This window comes from Oncorhynchus keta, chromosome 23 (genome assembly GCF_023373465.1).
Source record: "Oncorhynchus keta strain PuntledgeMale-10-30-2019 chromosome 23, Oket_V2, whole genome shotgun sequence".
In the NCBI taxonomy this organism is placed as follows: domain Eukaryota; kingdom Metazoa; phylum Chordata; class Actinopteri; order Salmoniformes; family Salmonidae; genus Oncorhynchus; species Oncorhynchus keta.
Genome location: NC_068443.1, coordinates 26181182 through 26200747, shown reverse-complemented (window position 1 = coordinate 26200747; position 19566 = coordinate 26181182). Strand labels below are relative to the sequence as shown.

At 41.8% G+C, this 19566-nt stretch overlaps 1 protein-coding gene across 8 annotated transcripts in view; it reads left to right on the top strand.

The window, feature by feature from the left end:
- Positions 1 to 19566, top strand: part of si:ch211-207d6.2 (sickle tail protein) — a 79948-nt gene that overhangs the window by 18273 nt on the left and 42109 nt on the right. For 6 of the 8 annotated variants that reach the window (XM_052476934.1, XM_052476935.1, XM_052476931.1 and 3 more), the window contains exons 2-5: positions 4629 to 4915; positions 13967 to 14153; positions 14405 to 14603; positions 18250 to 18346. In XM_052476934.1, the coding sequence (XP_052332894.1) occupies positions 4629 to 4915; positions 13967 to 14153; positions 14405 to 14603; positions 18250 to 18346 (770 nt within the window). The other 2 variants (XM_035799955.2, XM_035799954.2) reach the window with 2 other exon arrangements.

Below are 19566 nucleotides of genomic sequence, written 5' to 3'. Positions count from 1 at the left end.
TAAGCCCATTCCTTGGAAGCTCATCAATTAGTCTGAAACTTTGACATGCAGAGAAGTCTTACAACACTAAGCAGATGTACTGACAAGTATGCCTACATAGGAGCTTATGATGAACTGTAGGTCTCACTCACATGGTGTTATACTGTATGTTACTCCGATGTGCAGCTGGTTGAAGAAACAAAATATGATACAGAAAGTCTACACATAGCGGAATATAATCTGACACTACAGTTAGGCATATGTAATTCTGCTTTGTAACCCAGACCTACAGTTCATCATAAGCTCCTGACCCAGAGTCTATTTCAGGTTAAGGAACTACTGTGCACTCAAATGATACAACAGAAAACAAAATAGTCCTGTCTCTTTAACTGGTTCAGATAAATCAACAAAAACATGTTTCATAGCCAAGATTGAAGCACTGGGGAAATTCTCAACAGCTGTGTACATCCCTGCCTGCCTGCCCATCCCCACCCCCCTCCTGAGGAAGCTTCACAGCACATTGCACATGCCAGAATGAGTTCCTTCTCTCCCTCGGCTCCTCTTGCCTAATTCCAGGAAGATAAATAGTCCAGCTTGACTACAACTGAGACTCATACATGGGTCTCTGACCTGCCTACAATCTCTGTTTTCTGTCTTTGTTTCCTGGAAGCATGCCTCATGCTCTCTTCCTTTATAACCGGAGTATAAAAGCAGAGGTCGTCTTGCTGATTTAAACTCACACGTTTGCCTCATTTTATATCCAACTGGATGGGTTGGGATATGATACAGAGAGGACCTGGATTTGCTATATTCTGGTTACAAGCCCAGCTTTCCTCTGGACTGTAGTAGGACCTTCTTTGACCTCAGTGTGTGTCACACCCTTTGTTGATGTACACTGAACAAAAATATAAACGCAACATGCAACAACAAGATTTTCCTGAGTTACAGTTCCTATAAGGAAATTGGTCAATTGAAATGAATTCATTAGGCCTTCATCTATGGATTTTACATGACTGGGAATACAGATATGTATCTGTTGGTCACAAATACCTTTAAAAAAAGTAGGGGTGTGGATCAGAAAATCAGTCAGTATCTGGTGTGACCACCATTTGCCTCATGTAGTGCGACACATTTCCTTCACATAGAGTTGATCAGGCTGTTGATTGTGGCCTGCGGAATGTTGTCCCACTCCTCTTCAATGGCTGTGCGAAGTTGCTGGGTATTGGTGTGAACTGGAATACACTGTCGTACACGTTTATCCAGAGCATCCCAAACATGCTTAATGGGTGACATGTCTGGTGAGTATGCAGGCCATGGAAGAAATGGAACATTTTCAGCTTCCAGGAATTGTGTACAGATCCTCGCGACATGGAGCCGTCCATTATCATGCTGAAACATTCGGTGATGGCGGCGGATGAATGGCACAACAATGGGCCTCAGGATCTTGTCACGGTCACTCTGTGCATTCAAATTGCCATCAATATAATGCAATTGTGTTTGTTGTCCGTAGCTTATGCCTGCCCATACCATAACCCCACTGCCACCATGGGGCACTCTGTTCACAACGTTGACATCAGCAAACCGCTCGCCCCCACACAACGCCGTACACATGGTCTGCGGATGTGAGGCTGGTTGTACGTACTAGCAAATTCTCTAAAATGACATTGGAGGTGGTTTCAGGTAGAGAAATTAACATTAAATTCCATTCCTGCAGTCAGCATGCCAATTGTTTGCTCCCTCAAAACTTGAGACATCTGTGGCATTGTGTTGTGTGACAAAACTGCACGTTTTAGAGTGGTCTTTTATTGTCCTCAGCACAAGGTGCACCTGTGTAATGATCAGCTTCTTGATATGCCACACCTGTCAGGTGGCTGGATTATCTTAGCAAAGGAGAAATGCTCACTAACAGGGATGTAAACAAATTTGTGCTCAAAATTTGAGAGAAATAAGCTTTTTGTGCATATGGAACATTTATGGGATCTTTTATTTCAGCTCAAGAAACATGGGACCAACACTTTACATGTTGCGTTTACATTTTTTCTCAGTGCATTTGTGGAAAATATCTCATAACAGTTCCCTGGTATATTCAAGGTGTGGGGTTGAGGATATCCTCTGAGGTGTCCTGCTTGTATCCACTCTGTTTAAAAGCTTAATAGGTGAGGGGACTTGCTCAAGTCTTTGGCTGATTACTGCTTTAGGCCTGCCCCTGTTAGATTGAAGAGATAGCAATCATCTTCCAGACAAACAACACATGCAGATGGGAGTCCGTTTTTCCAGCAGACCCTTAACCAACGTGGGATGGCTTCCTCGTGGGATAGGCATTGTTCTGAGCAGGAAGCACATCTATGTTGAACATAACCTATAAGAGACTTCTCTTGATGACACATTGTCCCAGCATTGAATTCTTTCCTATACAGGATTTGTAATTATACTACAACAGATGCGTTCTTACAAAACTGCAGCTTTGTGTTGATGCCATTTGTTTCCCGTGACACAACCCCCACACACACACCGCCCTTCCAGCATAATTCTAAAAGTCATTTTCTGCTTAACCAAAAAGGCATACCTTTAGGTCCACTTAAAATGTCAACAAGATGTGTCGCATCATTCTTTGCCTGAAGTTGTGCAAAATGCTACTCAACAATGTGGACATCAGTAATTAGTCAAGATGAAGTAAACACGTCTTGTGCATGCTCTGAGTAAAGCATTTAAAGCATTTTAAATATCATAATAATTTTGTCTACGTGTTTGAAAATCTATGCATTTGTTCTAATATGAAGCTCTGTACTGTGTATTCACACAGTAGGCACGTATCTCACCACACAATCGTGTGATGAAAGTCCAAGAGATAAAGTAGGCCTACATCTCCCCCAACAAGACTACAGACAGTCTGACTCCAGACTAAATCAGCACTGTGTGATAGATATAATGAATACAGAGGATTAGAACTTCTCTCTCATTTGGTCTGCCTGCTTTGAGGGTCTAAGCCTTCATATTCAAGATGCTTAGGCGATTACCACCCTTTTCAAAAGCAAACTCCATGGTGGCCGTATCATTCTTAAGCCATACAAGGTCGGATTCTTGCTTTTTTGATCCACATTTCTATGCTGTATCTATAGCATAGTAAAAGTAAGCCACATGCCTGTTTCAGTTTGTTTAAATCTTTTGAGTTGTGTGTTGTTCACCCTCTGGGTTCATGTTGTAGGTGTTAATTTAGGTAACATACAGAGGGGTCCTAAAATGATTGACAACCTTAATAGTTGTGTGTTGTTCACCCTCTGGGTTCATGTTGTAGGTGTTAATTTAGGAAACATACAGAGGGGTCCTAAATTGATTGACAACCTTAATAGTTGTGTGTTGTTCACCCTCTGGGTTCATGTTGTAGGTGTTAATTTAGGAAACATACAGAGGGGTCCTAAAATGATTGGCACCCTTAATAAACATTAGCAATAATTACTGTATAAAAAAATCATTCAAATACTGAGCTTTTTCAAATGTTTTTTTATACTAATACAATTGCTCAGAGAAAGAAATGTTGTTTAACAAGTAATATTTTTCTCTCTCAAAAGGGTAGGGGTCAACATGATTGACAAGGATTACAGATAATCCTGAATGAATCGTGAATAATGAGTGAGAGATCATACCCCCAAGACATGCTAACCTCCCCTGTTATTGGTGATGGTGAGAGGATAGCATGTCTTGTGGGTATGATCTTTGGCCCTCTATAACTTTCTCACTCATCATTATTCATGATTCATTCAGGACTATCCGTTATCATGGTAGCATCCACATTAATATAGAAGTGTTTAGAAACATATTCTATTCTTATTTACAATAATAGTGACAAATTATTTACCATTCATTTCTATTGGGCACAAAATAATCTGAAACACAACCAAAACAAACTGCAAATGCATCCATTTGCTCCCGAGTGGCACAGCGGTCTAAGGCACTGCATTTCAGTGCCCGAGGCGTCTCTACAGACCCTGGCTCTATCCCGGGCTGTATAACAACCGGCCGTGATTGGGAGTCCCATAGGACGGTGCACAATTGGCCCAGCGTCATCCGGGTTAGAAGATGGTTTGACTGGGGTAGGCCGTCATTCTAAAATAATAATTTGTTCTTAACTGACTTGCCTAGTTAAATACATTTCTTTTTAAATAATAGTACAAAAAAAGTATTATCCAACAACTTTGTATAGTCACAAGCTTGATGTAGTCATTGTGTGCTAGGAATATGAGTGCAGCACAGATTGTCATCCATGGAACTCTTAAAGGCCAAACAACATTCTGAAGGTTCATGAAACAGACAGCTATGATTACTCATCACATGAAATACTGTTGGACACATCATGCACGGTCTTGTCTTTGGATGTTTGCGTGTCATGATAAACAATGAAAGGAAAGGAAAGGGGGATACCTAGTCAGTTGTACAACTGAATGCCTTCAACTGATAAACAGTTAACACCCTCGTGTAAGAGTTGTGGTTGTGTTTCACTTCATAACAACATAATTTCTTTGGTGTGTTTGAATCCCGATAACGTAATATATGATTCTCTTTCATATCTGTTGTATTATTATTACGTAATATTTAATTATATTTCATATCTGTTGTATTATTACCTCTTTTTATATCTGTTTTACTAATAGAGTTAGGAAACAACAACCAGAGAGACTCATCACCTGAGGATGTAGAGCGTTTCCACAGGCAGCAGACTGTAGAGAACCAGAACCACCACTCTGAGCCACGTTCCCCCAGCACAGTCCCCAGGAGGTACACCATCGGAGGGCAAGGGCCCCGCAGTGCCAGAGACCCCCTGACCATGCAGCATGCTGACGTAGAGAGGAAGAAAGAGGTGTTCCTGGAGCACCTGAAGCAGAGGTATCCTCACCATGCTGCTGTCATCATGGGCCAACAGGACCGCCTCAGAGACCATGTAAGCGGGAACCCTTTTTTATTTGGTTGGTTGTGATTCCCTGCATAATGGCATGATATACACTGTAGGCTTGTGTTGTTATTGTATTGGTGTGAGTATATCAGCTACTGTATAAGGATTTCAAAGCACATATGACACATTTGTCTCACTATGCCTTGAATTGAAGAATTTAATGATGAATGTAGAACATATTCTTTTTTTTCTTTTTTTTTCAATACATGGTGTTTCATCAATACATGCAATACGTTAATTCAATACTATTGTGTGGTGTCAGGTGTGCCTGGCCTGGAGTGTAGCCTAACGTAAATGATGGAAATAGAGATGTCAATAAGAATTTCCAGTAAAACAGAATAAAGTATGGAACAATTTCAGTATATGCTTACTGTTTAGGCCAGCCTACCTGAAATAGCGGTGCCGCCTCGCCAGGGGGGTGGTGCCGTGCGCGCGCTGATGCTAGAAGTGGCCATGTGGTAAAATAAACTGTGACTGTTCTACAAGTTAGACAGGTAAATCCAGACCCGCATTTGGGCTAGGTGGAGATCGTTTCCATGGCCACACCTGTCACCTCGAGGAAAGCTCATTTTACAAGCGAACGTCGTCTTGTTGCAGTCATTGCGAAAGAAACCCGTTTACTCCGAATTGAGCAGGACTCATGCAACGCGCGCTTACCCTCGGATTGAGGCGTTGATATTTAGGCTACGTTCAGGTAAACTATCGTTGAAAGTAGACCATTAGACTACTTTACCTAGTTTACCTCCAGTTGTGCAATTACAGTATTCTATTGGTATTGGTATAGCGCAGATGCTTGTACAGTAGTTTGCAGATAAACTTGTTCGATATAAGAATAGCAGATATACGCAATAACCTGCCATGCATACTTTCCAGTCAGTGTAACCTATGCTTCCAGTATATACATTTATTTTTACGTATGTTTTTTTTCTCATTTCAATTTAGTCTGGCGCCTACACTCCAAGCACATCAATGTCTATTTGCGTTCATTTTGTATTTTTCTTAAAGGGATAGTTCAACCAAATGACCATGTGAGCTGTCTATGGACCAGGTATGTATGATAGCAATCTATGCTTTGGTTTTATTTCCCAGTCACTGTTTCAAAATGCCAACGTTTTAGCATTTGTGGCACAACTTACATTCAAGTTATGGTAAGAGATTAGACATTTTCTACATCCTCATGTACAAATAAACCAAAAGTATAAAAAATGTTACCTACCCGTGACTTGGGTATTTGTGCCACAAAGCCCACAAAGCTAAAACATTAGCATTTGGGAACAGTTCCAGGGAAACGAAACCAACGCATGTATTGTTGTCATACCTTGTCCATAGACTGCTTACAGGGTAGGGAGACCAATGTATAATTTTGTAATTTGGGTTAACTATCCCTTTAAATGAGGGGAATAGTCTAGGTCTACAGTTATGTCTTGAAACAAATACTATTTTAAACCACTTTCCTATTGGTATTTATAGATTAATAGGTTTATATATATAGTTGAAGTCAGAAGTTTACATACACTTAGGTTGGAGTCATTAAAACTTGTTTTTCAACCACTCCACAAATTTCTTGTTAACAAACTATAGTTTTGGCAAGTTGGTTAGGACATCTACTTTGTGCATGACACAAGTCATTTTTTCAACAATTGTTTACAGACAGATTATTTCACTTATAATTCACTGTATCACAATTCCAGTGGGTCAGAAGTTTACATACACTAAGTTGACTGCCTTTAAACAGCTTGGAAAATTCCAGAAAATGATGTCATGGCTTTAGAAGCTTCTGATAGGCTAATTGACATAATTTGAGTCAATTGGAGGTGTACCTGTGGATTAGAGGTTGACTGATTATGATTTATCAACGGCGATACCGATTACTGGAGGACCAAAAAGATACCAATTAATCGTCCAATTTTTATTTATTTGTAATAATGACAATTACAACAATACTGAATGAACACTTATTTTAAATTAATATAATGCATCAATAAAATCAATTTAGCCTCAAATAAATAATGAAACATGTTCAATTTGGTTTAAATAATGCAAAAAGAAAGGGTTGGAGAAGAAAGTAAAAGTGCAATATGTGCCATTTAAAAAAGCTAACGTTTAAGTTCCTTTCTCAGAACATGAGAACATTTGAAAGCTGATGGTTCCTTTTAACATGAGTCTTCAATATTCCCAGGTTAGAGGTTTTAGGTTATAGTTATTATAGGAATTGGACTTTCTCTCTATACCATTTGTATTTCATATACCTTTCACTATTGGATGTTCTTATAGGCACTTTAGTATTGCCAGTGTAACAGTATAGCTTCCGTCCCTCTCCTCGCCCCTACCTGGGCTTGAACCAGGAACACATAGACAACAGCCACCCTCGAAGCATTGTTACCCATCGCTCCACAAAAGCCACGGCCCTTGCAGTGCAAGTAGAACAACTACTCCAAGTCTCAGAGTGAGTGACGTTTGAAACGCTATTAGCACGCTCCCCGCTAACTAGCTAGTCATTTCACATCGGTTACACCAGCCTAATCTCGGGAGTTGATAGGCTTGAAGTCATGAGCAGCTCAATGCTTGAAGCACAGCGAAGAGCTGCTGGCAAATGCACGAAGTGCTGTTTGAATGAATGCTTACGAGCCTGCCGCTGCTTACCACCGCTCAGTCAGACTGTTCTATCAAATATCAAATCACAGACTTAATTATAACATGATAACACACAGAAATACGAGCCTTAGGTCATTAATATGGTAGAATCCGGAAACTATCATTTCGAAAACAAAACGTTTATTTGAAATACGGAACCGTTACGTATTTTATCTAACGGGTGGCATCCCTAAGTCTAAATATTGCTGTTACATTGCACAACCTTCAATGTTATGTCATAATTATGTACAATTCTGGCAAAATAATTACGGTCTTTGTTAGGAAGAAATAGTCTTCACACAGTTCGCAACTAGCCAGGCGGTCCAAACTGCTGCATATACCCTGACTCTGCTTGCACGGTACGTAAGAGAAGTGACACAATTTCCCAAGTTAAAATAAATTCATGTTAGCAGGCAATATTAACTAAATATACAGTTTAAAAAATATATACTTGTGTATTGATTTTAAAGAAAGGCATTGATGTTTATGGTTAGGTACACATTGGTGCAACAACAGTGCTTTTTTTCGCGAATGTGCTTGTTAAATCATCACCTGTTTGGCAAAGTAGGCTGTGATTCGATGAGAAAATAACAGGCACCGCATCGATTATATGCAACGCAGGACATGCTAGATAAACTAGTAATATCGTCAACCATGTGTAGTTAACGAGTGATTATGTTAAGATTGATTGTTTTTTACAAGGTAAGTTTAATGCTAGCTAGCAACTTACCATGGCTTCTTGATGCAGTCTTGTAACAGGTGGTCAGCCTGCCACGCAGTCTCCTCGTGGAGTGCAATATAATCGTTGACAAATGCAGATTACCGATTGTTATGAAAGCTTGAAATCGGCCCTAATTCCGATTAATCGGTCGACCTCTACTGTGGATGATTTCAAGGCCTACCTTCAAACTCAGTGCCTCTTTGCTTGACATCATGGGAAAATCAAAAGAAATCAGCCAAAACCTCAGAAAAAAATTGTAGACCTCCACAAGTCTGGTTCATCCTTGGGAGCAATTTCCAAACACCTGAAAGTACAACGTTCATCTGTACAAACAACAGTACGCAAGTATAAACTCCATGGGACCACACAGCCGTCATACCGCTCAGGAAGGAGACACATTCTGTCTCCTAGAGATGAACGTACTTTGGTGCGAAAAGTGCAAATCAATCCCTGGACAACAGCAAAGGACCTGGAGGAAACCGGTACAAATGTATCTATTTCCACAGTAAAAGGAGTCATATATTGACATAACCTGAAACAGCAAAGAAAAAGCCACTGCTCCAAAACCGCCATAAAAAGCCAGACTACGGTTTGCAACTGCACATGAGGACAAAGATCGTAGTTATTGGAGATATGTCCTCTGGTCAGATGAAACAAAAGTAGAACTGTTTGGCCATAATGACCATCGTTAAGTTTGGAGGAAAAGGGGGGGTGGCTTGCAAGCCGCAGAACACTGTCCCAACCGTGAAGCACAGGTGTGGCAGCATCATGTTGTGGGGGTGCTTTGCTGCAGCAGGGACTGGTGCACTTCGCAAAATAGATGGCATCATGAGGTAGGGAAGATTATGTGGATATATTGAAGCAAAATCTCAAGACATCAGTTAAAGCTTGGTCGTAAATGGGTCTTCCAAATGGACAATGACCCCAAGCATACCTCAAGTTGTGGCAAAATGGCTTAAGGACAACAATGTCAAGGTATTGGAGTGGCCATCACAAAGCCCTGACCTCGATCCCATAGAAAATTTGTGGGCAGAACTGAAAAGCATTTGCGAGCAAGGAGGCCTAAAAACCTGATTCAGTTACACCAGCCCTGTCAGGAGGAATGGGCCACAATTCACCCAACTTGTTGTGGGAAGCTACTGGAATGCTACCTGAAACATTTGACCCAAGTTAAACAATTTAAAGGCAATGCTACCAAATACTAATTGAGTGTATGTAAACTTCTGAACCACTGGGAATGTGAGGAAAGAAATAAAAGCTGAAATAATTAATTCTCTCTACTATTATTCTGACATTTCACGTTCTTAAAATAAAGTGGTGATCCTAACTGACCGAGCTCAGGGAATTCTTAATAGGATTAAATGTCAGGATTTGTGAGACACTGAGTTTAAATGTAGTTGGCTAAGGTGTATGTACATTTCTGACTTCAACTGTACATATGTATAGAGTTGCTATAAAATGTGTACAATTGTTATAAAATGCTTCACTGTTTTGTAATGGAATGATTTCAATGACTTTAGTAGCAGTGAAACCATAGTCTACTCTTCTTATGTGGTGAAGTCCATGTTGCTGTGTTAGTTAAATGCTCATCCATCTACCTGTTACCCAGTGTGATCATTCTAATGGTCTGCAGCAAGGGAGGAGTTGAGGATGAAACATTTGCCAATGCTTTCAAAGACCTGGCATCCCACCAAAGCAGATGAACCATGGTCTGGTCTCTCTGCCCATGCATCTGTCAGTGATTAGAGATCAAAGTGGGAAATTTGATGCTTGGCCCTGCTTTCATCCCTAGCTGGCTCACTGTGCTGTGCTCTTCCCTCCCTTCACTACAAGTAACACCTTGAACAGTGACGGAGTGCTACCTTATGGTGGAGAGGTATGCAATTGTTGCTCTACACATGGGGTCCATATTGGATGGATAGATAGATTCAGTGGTTTCGGGGGCACAGCTGGAAGTGTTTTTGTTCTATTGCACTCTTGACAGGCTCGGCCCATCTTGGTCTGAGAGGCTTGTAGCTGAACAAGGTGGCACATTTGTTTTCACCCCTCAGAATTTATTTGTATTTATTTTTACCAGGTAGGCTAGTTGAGAACAACTGCGACCTGGCCAAGATGATAAAGCAAAGCAGTGCCACAAACAACAACAGAGTTACACATGGAATAAACAAACATACAGTCAATAACACAATAGAAAAAAGGTAAATATACAGTGTGTGCAAATGAGGTAAGACAAGGGAGGTAAGGCAATAAATAGGCCATGGTGGCAAAATAATTACAATTTAGCAATTAAACACTGGAGTGATAGATGTGCAGAAGATGAATGTGCAAGTAGAGATACTGGGATGCAATGGAGCAAAAATAAATAACACTATGGGGATGAGGTAGTTGGATGGGCTATTTACAGAGGGGCTATGTACAGGTGTAGTGATCTGTGAGCTGCTCTGACAGCTGGTGCTTAAAGTTAGTGAGGGAGATACGAGTCTACAGCTTCAGTGATTTTTGCAATTTGTTCCAGTCATTGGCAGCAGAGAACTGGATGGCTAGGCGGCCAAAGGGGGAATTTGCTTTGGGGGTGACCAGTTAAATATACCTGCTGTAGCGCGTGCTACGGGTGGGTGCTGCTATGGTGACCAATGAGCTGAGATAAGGCGGGGCTTTACCTAGCAAAGACTTATAGATGTCCTGGAGCCAGTGGGTTTGGCAACGAATATGAAGCTAGGGCCAGCCAACGAAAGCATACAGGTCGCAGTGGTGGGTAGTATATGTCGCTTTGGTGACAAAACGGACTGCATCCAATTCGCTGAGTAGAGTGTTTGAGGCTATTTTGTAAATGACATCGCAGAAGTCAAGGATCGGTAGGATAGTCAGTTTTACAAGGGTATGTTTGGCAGCATGAGTGAAGGATGCTTTGTTGCAAAATAGGAAGCCGATTCTAGATTTAATTTTGGATTGGAGATGCTTATTGTGAGTCTGGAAGGAGAGTTTATAGTCTAACCAGACACCTAGGTATTTGTAGATGCCCACATATTCTAAGTCAGAACCGTCCAGAGTAGTGATGCTTGATGCGCGGGCAGGTGCTGGTAGCGATCGGTTGAAGAGCATGCATTTAGTTTTTCTTGCGTTTAAAAGCAGTTGGAGGCCACGTAAGAAGAGTTGTATGACGTTGAAGCTCCTCTGGAGGTTAGATAACACAGTGTCCAATGAAGGGCCAGAAGTATACAGGTTGGTATTGTCTGCGTAGAGGTGGATCAGAGAATCACCAGCAGCAAGAGCGACGTCGTTGATGTATACAGAGAAAAGAGTCGGCCCGAGAATTGAACCCTGCGGCACCCCCATAGAGACAGGCCCTCCGATTTGACACACTGAACTCTGTCAGAGAATTATTTGGTAAACCAGGCAAGGCAGTCATTTGAGAAACCAAGGCTGTTGAGTCTGCCGATAAGAATGTGGTGATTGACAGAGTCGAAAGCCTTGGCCAGGTCTATGAATACAGCTGCACAGTATTGACTCTTATCGATGGAGGATATGATATCGTTTAGGACCTTGAGCGTGGCTGAGGTGAACCCATGACCAGCTCGGAAACCAGATTGCATAGCAGCGGTGGTGTGGTGGGATTCAAAATGTTTGATGATCTGTTTGTTAACTTGTCTTTTGAAGACCTTTGAAAGGCTGGGTAGGATAGATATAGGTCTGTAGCAGTTTGGGTCTAGAGTGTCCCCCCTTTGAAGAGGGGGATGACTGCGGCGGCTTTCCAATATTTGGGGATCTCAGACGATACGAAAGAGGTTGAACAGGCTAGTAATAGGGGTTGCAACAATTTTGGCTGATCATTTTAGAAAGAGAGGGTCCAGATTGTCTAGCCCTGCTTATTTGTAGGGGTCCAGATTTTGCAGCTCTTTCAGAACATCAGCTGTCTGGATTTGGGTGAAGGAGAAATGGGGGAGGCTTGGGCAAGTTGATGTGGGGGGTGCAGGGCTGTTGACCAGGTTAGGGCTGGCCAGGTGGAAAGCATGGCAAGCCTTAGAAAAATGCTTATTGAAATTCTCAATTATCCTGGATTTATTGATGGTGACAGTATTTCCTAGCCTCAGTGCAGTGGGCAGCTGGGAGGAGGTGCCCTTATCCTCCATGGACTTTACAGTGTCCCAGGTGGCGAGGTCCTTCTAGAGGGGACCTTTACAAGATTTTGTTAACCAGATCGCTGAGTCCCGCTTAAGTGACGCTGGTTTAAACATTAACTAGCTGCATTTAGTAGCTACAATGTACTACATTTCCCTTGTTGTATTATTGTGCCAGCTTCAAACCGGTATCACAGTTATAATCACTATCACAGTGTGAACCTGTAGTTTCGCTGTACCTGTCTGTAATTATTGTATGTAATACATGGTTTTACTCCCACTTACTAAACAATGGGACAGTTATTTTTGTTCCATAGCCAAGTTAAAACCCCAGTATAGGAGTCCGTAAAGGTTTTGACTTGTAGGTGCCTTCAACTCCAGCACAGGTAGCTTCTCTAGCTAGTCAAATCTTCTAATGCATTATTAACACAATATCTGAAACCCATAGGGTCAACCTGAAGTGGATGACAGTTAACACCCATAATGATCATGCTCGTTGTCAACTCCAAGTCTTGTGTTCTTTTTGGTAGGAAATACTGAACATATATTTTATGAAAGATAAAGTAAATCTATTGGGAAAGAATAATTGGATGTAACCAGTATGTTTTCTCGCCAGTAGCCACAGCTCAAGTTATTGGAGGCCTTTAAGGGTACCTTTTGATGAACTAAACAAATGATTTGCTCTGAGCTCAAATTTGCTCTGAAGTTTTAGTATTATCGGTAAAGCATTACTATTATGGGAATGAAAGGAGAGACCAAAACTATGTTGATAGAGAATAAACATCAGCCAAAATTGGAGTATTGTTATTCCGTGTTCATTGTTGTTATGGGAATTTGGATAGCGTCATTGGATATATTTATGAGTCTAGAAATACATGTTCAAACAAAGCATATGTTGACATAGAAATAGAATAGGTCTGTTGTAATGAGATGCAGAGTTAAAACCGAAACAAAGCATGTGTACCACTACTACTAGCTATACTGTATTTATGTACATTTCATGAATTCAACTTATTTCCTGTGCATCAAATAATGTAGTGGTAATTATGTGAGTCAAAGTGAAGAGGAGAGGGCACTCTGATCCAGAGCTGCCTGAGGTGGTTATTCACCAGAATGTGTCAGCGTAGCCCAGTCAGTGCCAGGCTTAAAATGTAAATGCAGTGAGTGACTCAGTGAGCGTGTTTGTGTGTCAAGTTGCAGATGTCCCCAGAAGTAACCCTTACAGAGGCAGCATGCATCAGGGACACATTCACATCAAATTATGTGTGTGCCAAATACACAGAACAAGTCCATTAAATCTGCTTTTTTTTGCAAGTATGACAGCTAACTACAGATTAACTTAAAGACGTGTTGACAGTTGTTATTTTCAAAAGTGAGCAAGATGCCCTTAAGCAGACTGGTCCTACTTTAGCATATTTCTGTGTGCAAGCATGCATGTTTGACAGTAATTTAGTGGAAGTAGATATAACTTCAGGTTGAATACATCACATCCCTGACTATAGAACTTTTGTGATTGTGTGTTGGTGACTGTTTCTCCATCTTTCATCTCTCCTTCTGCTTCTACAGGTCAGGAGCCCCCAGCACTCTGACAGCCCCCCGCCCAGTATAGGGGAGCAGCTCGAGCACCTCTCGTTGGAGTCTCTGGAGACCATGTCAGAGGGAGACGGTCCAGCGGTCTTCACCCGTGGCTGCCAGGCACGGGCCAGCCTGCCAGTGGTCCGCTCTGCCAACCAGACCAGGGACAGATCATTAGGTAGGTACTATGGAGCTCTCTCTTTCGCATGCTCTATGTCACACACGTCCTTGTACTCTGACACGTTATCTCTCTCTCCCAATCTTTTACGCTCTCACTCCTTGAGGTCTCACGGTTTCTCTCTATCTCCGTCTTTGTCTCTCTCTTTCTCACTCTCTCGCTCTCTCCCCCCTCTCGCTCTCTCTCTCTCTCTCTCTCGCTCTCGCTCTAATTTTGATGTTACAAAGTGTTTCCTCACCCTCCCTCTTCAGGTGTGCTGTACCTGCAGTACGCAGAGGAAACCAAGCAGATCCGGATGCCCAATGTGATTACCAGCATAGACACAATCAGGGCTCTGTTTGTTAGTGCTTTCCCCCAGCAGCTCACCATAAAGATGCTGGAGTCTCCCAGTGTAGCTGTGTACATCAAAGATGAGACCAGGAACATGTACCACGAGCTAACTGATGTCAGGTGTGTTCATCTATCTACTGTACATTAGTGACTCTACCTTCTGTTGTGATTTATTTCTTCAGATGACATTTCCCCTCCATTGAGCATGTTATGTTGCAAGGCCCATACTGGTTTTGAATGGGCTTCAAGCCTATATCATAAATATTCATGTAAATGTACAGTACCAGTCAAAAGTTTGGACACTCATTCAAGGGGTTTTCTTTATTTTTACTATTTTTTGCATTATAGAATAATAGTGAAGACATCAAAACTATGAAATAACACATGAAATTGTTTAGTAACCAAAAAAGTGTTAAACAAATAAAAAATACATTTTAGATTTGTAACGGCGTTCTTCGTTTGTAGAAAGAGAGTCGGACCGAAATGCAGCGTAGTGGTTACTCATGACTTTAATAGAAAAAGTGACACATGAAATAACGATACAAAATACAAAACAACAAACGGAACGAGGAAACCTATTACAGCCTATCTGGTGAAACTACACAGAGACAGGAACAATCACCCACGAAATACAAAGCGAAACCAGGCTACCTAAATACGGTTCCCAATCAGAGACAATGAGAATCACCTGACTCTGATTGAGAACCGCCTCAGGCAAGCCCATACAAACACCCCTACTCAGCCGCAATCCCAATAATACAAAAACCCCAATACGAAATGCAACAACATAAACCCATGTCACACCCTGGCCTGACCAAATAATAAAGAAAACACAAAATACTAAGACCAAGGCGTGACAAGATTCTTCAAAGCAGCCTCCCTTTGCCTTGATGACAGCTTTGCATTCTCTTGGCATTCTCTCAATCAGCTTCATGAGGAATGCTTTTCCAACAGTCTTGAGGGAGTTCCTACATATGCTGAGTCCTTGTTGGCCACTTTTCCTCCACTCTGCTGTCCAACTCATCCCAAACCATCTCAATTGGGTTGAGGTCTGGTGATTGTGGAGACCAGGTCATCTGATGCAGCACTCCATCACTCTCCTTGGTCAAATAGCCCTTACACAGCCTGGAGGTGAGTTTTGGTTAATTGTCCTATTGAAAAACAAATGATGGGATGGCATATCGCTTCAGAATGCTGTGATAGCCGTGCTGGTTTAGTGTGCCTTGAACTCTAAATAGATCACCAACAATGTCACCAGCCAAGCACCATCACACCTCCTCCATGCTTCACAGTGGGAATCACACATGCGGAGATCATCCGTTCTCCTACTCTGCATCTAATAAAGACACGCGGTTGGAAACAAAAATCTCAAATTTGGACTCATCAGACCAAAGGACAGATTTCCACCTGTCTAATGTCCGTTGCTCGTGTTTCTAGGCCCAAGCAAGTCTCTTCATCGAGGTGTCCTTTAGTAATGGTGTCACGCCTACTCCCACTCTCCCTCTCTGGTACTCGAGGGCGCCAGGTTGCTTTTCATTACGCATACCTGTCACCATCATTACGCGCATCAGCGCTCATTGGACTCACCAGGACTCCTTCGCGTTTTGATTGTCTCCCCCATATCTGCTTCTTCTGTTTCATCCCTGTGTCTGTATTATTGTCGTTTAAGTTTCCCCTGTCTAGACGCTGTCCGTAATTCTGTTCCTGTCCGTTGTTTCATTAAATGTTCACTCCCAGTACCTGCTTCTCATCTCCAGCTTTGATCCTTACAAATGGTTTCTTGCAGCAATTCGACTATGAAGGCCTGATTCACACAGTCTCCTCTGAACAGTTGATGTTGAGATGTGTCTGTTACTTGAACTCTGTGAAGCATTCATTTGGACTGCAATCTGAGGCTGGTAACTAATGAACTTGTCGTCTGCAGCAGAGGTAACTCTGGGTCTTCCTTTCCTTTGGTTTTCCTCATGAGAGCCAGTTTCATCGCAGTGCTTGATGGTTTTTCCGATTGGACTTGAAGAAACTTTCAAAGTTCTTTACATTTTCCGGAATGACCGACCTTGATGTCTTAAAGTAATGACCGTCATTTCTCTTTGCTTATTTGAGCTTCTTGCCATAACCTTTACTTGGTCTTTTACCAAATAGGGCTTTTTTATGTATGCCAACCCTACCATGTCACAACACAACTGATTGGCTCAAACACATTAAGAAGGAAAGAAATTCCACAAATTCACTTTTAACAAGGCACACCTGTTAATTGAAATGTTTTATTTTATTATTTTTATTTCACCTTTATTTAACCAGGTAGGCTAGTTGGGGAGAAGTTCTCATTTTTAACTGCGACCTGGCCAAGATAAAGCATAGCATGCTTTAAATGCATTCCAGGTGACTACCTCATGAAGCTAGTTGAGAGAATGTCAAGAGTGTGCAAGGCTGTCATCAAGGCAAAGGGTGGCTACTTTGAAGAATCTAAAATGTCAAATATAATTTGATTTGTTTAACACTTTTTGGTTACTACATGTTTCCATATGTGTTATTTTGTACAAAATAATAAAAAATAAAGAAAAACCCTGGAATGAGTAAGTGTGTCGAAACTTTTGACTGGTACTGTGTATTCATATTTGTGGATTAATTTACTTCATCCTGACGCTTTTCATAAAGGTTTTTGATTGTGATTATTATTATTTTTCTTCATAATCAAAAACCTTCATGAAAAGCATCAAGTAGAAGTAAATTAATCCACGAATACGAATATAATTTTACATGTATCTTAATTGACCACTTTTTCAGGAATTTTATAATATAAGCTTGAAGCCCATTCAAAAACTGTTTAGGACTTGCAACAGGAAGTTGGCGTGACTTTCATAGGGTTAGTTAAACACTTGAAAGACACAAATTGGCACACTTTTACTTAACAACGGAGGTTGGTACAGTATGATACTACCTAATGTGTTGTGTGGTCGGGTAAAAAAGGGATTGTCAAGCTTTGTGTGCTGTATAGTAGTACAAGTATCTATAACACTGCTGTTAAAACATCCATCTTTTGGTATAGATCTTCAAATTACAGGGGAAGCCTTGCAAGTAATTTAGTCTCTACTTCGGCATTTCAGCATTCTAAGCGTAACATGAATACTCCTCCACCTCCTTCTTTTTCAGTGTAGGCAGGGAGGCATTAATTGGGGTATTGTTGAGGCAACAAGAGAGGAGGCCCATGTCTGCTGATGACAGGGTGTCTGTCTTTTCCACACCCTAATCTGCACAGACACTCCTCTACGGCAGTGGTTCCATGTATTTGATATATTTCAGAGCTAGCACACCTTATTCAACTTGTTAACTAACCATCAAGCCCTTGACTAGGTAAATCAGGTGAGCTAGTTCAGGGCTACAACACAATTGTGAAATGTTTGGGGGTCCCCCAAGGAGAGGTTTGAGAACCACTGCGCTACAGTAGACTGAGAAATATAGTGCCGTGAGGGCTGGCAATTAAACAGTGGAGTGTAGTTCGCTGTTAGATGTCAACAACCTAGACTAGTGGTTAGAGCATTGGGCCAGTAACTGAAAGGTTGCTTGAACGAATCCCTGAGCTGACAAGGTAAAAACCTGTCGTTCTGCACCTGAACAACACAGTTAACCCACTGTTCCTAGGCCTAGTTAAATAAATAAAAAAATGTAAAAATAAAACATGTGTTTTACAAAATGGTGTGTGTTTACAAAATGGAATAAAGGTCCACACAAGCAGTGTAAATTTGGACGTTTTTCTTTTTTCCAGAAATATTACATCTCGATGCTGTCTGAAGGTGTACCACAAAGACCCTGCACATGCCTTCAATCGCAGCAACGCAAGGCCTAACAATGCTGAGGGCAGGGTGAGTGAAGCCCAAATGATAACACAGCCAAGCACACAAACTCCCCTAAGTCCCCTAAATCCATCTGTCTAGTGCGCTACCTTTGACATCAAGGAAGCTTCCGGTCCTAAATCCCTAACCAGGGGCCTTTAGCTCATCATTCTGAGACACACACAGGGATAAAAGCAACCTTGTGTATTCTTGATTGTAATAGAAGTAGGATCAGAGGCATGGTTATTCTTCTCTATGTTTGGGTATACCCTGCTAAGCAGTTATCAAAATCAAATATTTTTAGTCACATGCGCCAAATACAACAGGTGTAGGTAGACCTTACAAGCCCCTAACCAACGATGCAGTTAAAAAAAATGTGAATAAGAAATAAAACAAACAAGTAATTAAAGCAGCAGTAAAATAACAATAGTGAGAATATATACAGAGGGTACCGGAACAGAGTCAATGTGCAGGGTTTGGTCGATTGAGGTAATATGTACATGGAGGTAGCGTTATTAAAGTGACTATGCATAGATAATAACAGAGAGTAGCAGTGGCATTAAAAGGGGGGGCAATGCAAATTGTCTGGGTAGCCATTTGATTAGATGTTCAGTAGTCTTATGGCTTGGGGGTAGAAGCGGTTTCGAAGCCTCTTGGACCTAGACTTAGCGCTCCGGTAGCACTTGCTGTGCGGTATTAGAGAGAACAGTCTATGACTAGGGTGGCTGGAGTCTTTGACAATTTTTAGGGCCTTTCTCTGACACCGGCTGGGTTAGAGGTCCGGGATGGCAGGTAGCTTGGCCCCTGTGATGTACTGGATCGTACGCACTACCCTCTGTAGTGCCTTGCGGTCAGAGGCCGAGCCAAATCTTTTCAGTCTCCTGAGGGGGAATAGGTTTTGTCGTGCCCTCTTCACAACTATCTTGGTGTGCTTGGACCATGTTAGTTTGTTGGTGATGTGGACACCAAGGAACTTGAAGCTCTCAACCTGCTCCACTACAACCCTGTCGATGTGCTCAGTCCTCCTTTTCCTGTAGTCCACAACCATCTCCTTTGTCTTGAACACGTTGAGGGAGAGGTTGTTGTCCTGGCACCACACGGCCAGGTCTCTGACCTCCTCACTATAGGCTGTCTCGTCGTTGTCTGTGATCAGGCCTACCACTGTTATGCCTGGCCGTGCAGTCATGAATGAACAGGGAGTACAGGAGGGAGCTGAGCACGCACCCCCGAGGGGACCCTGTGTTGAGGAT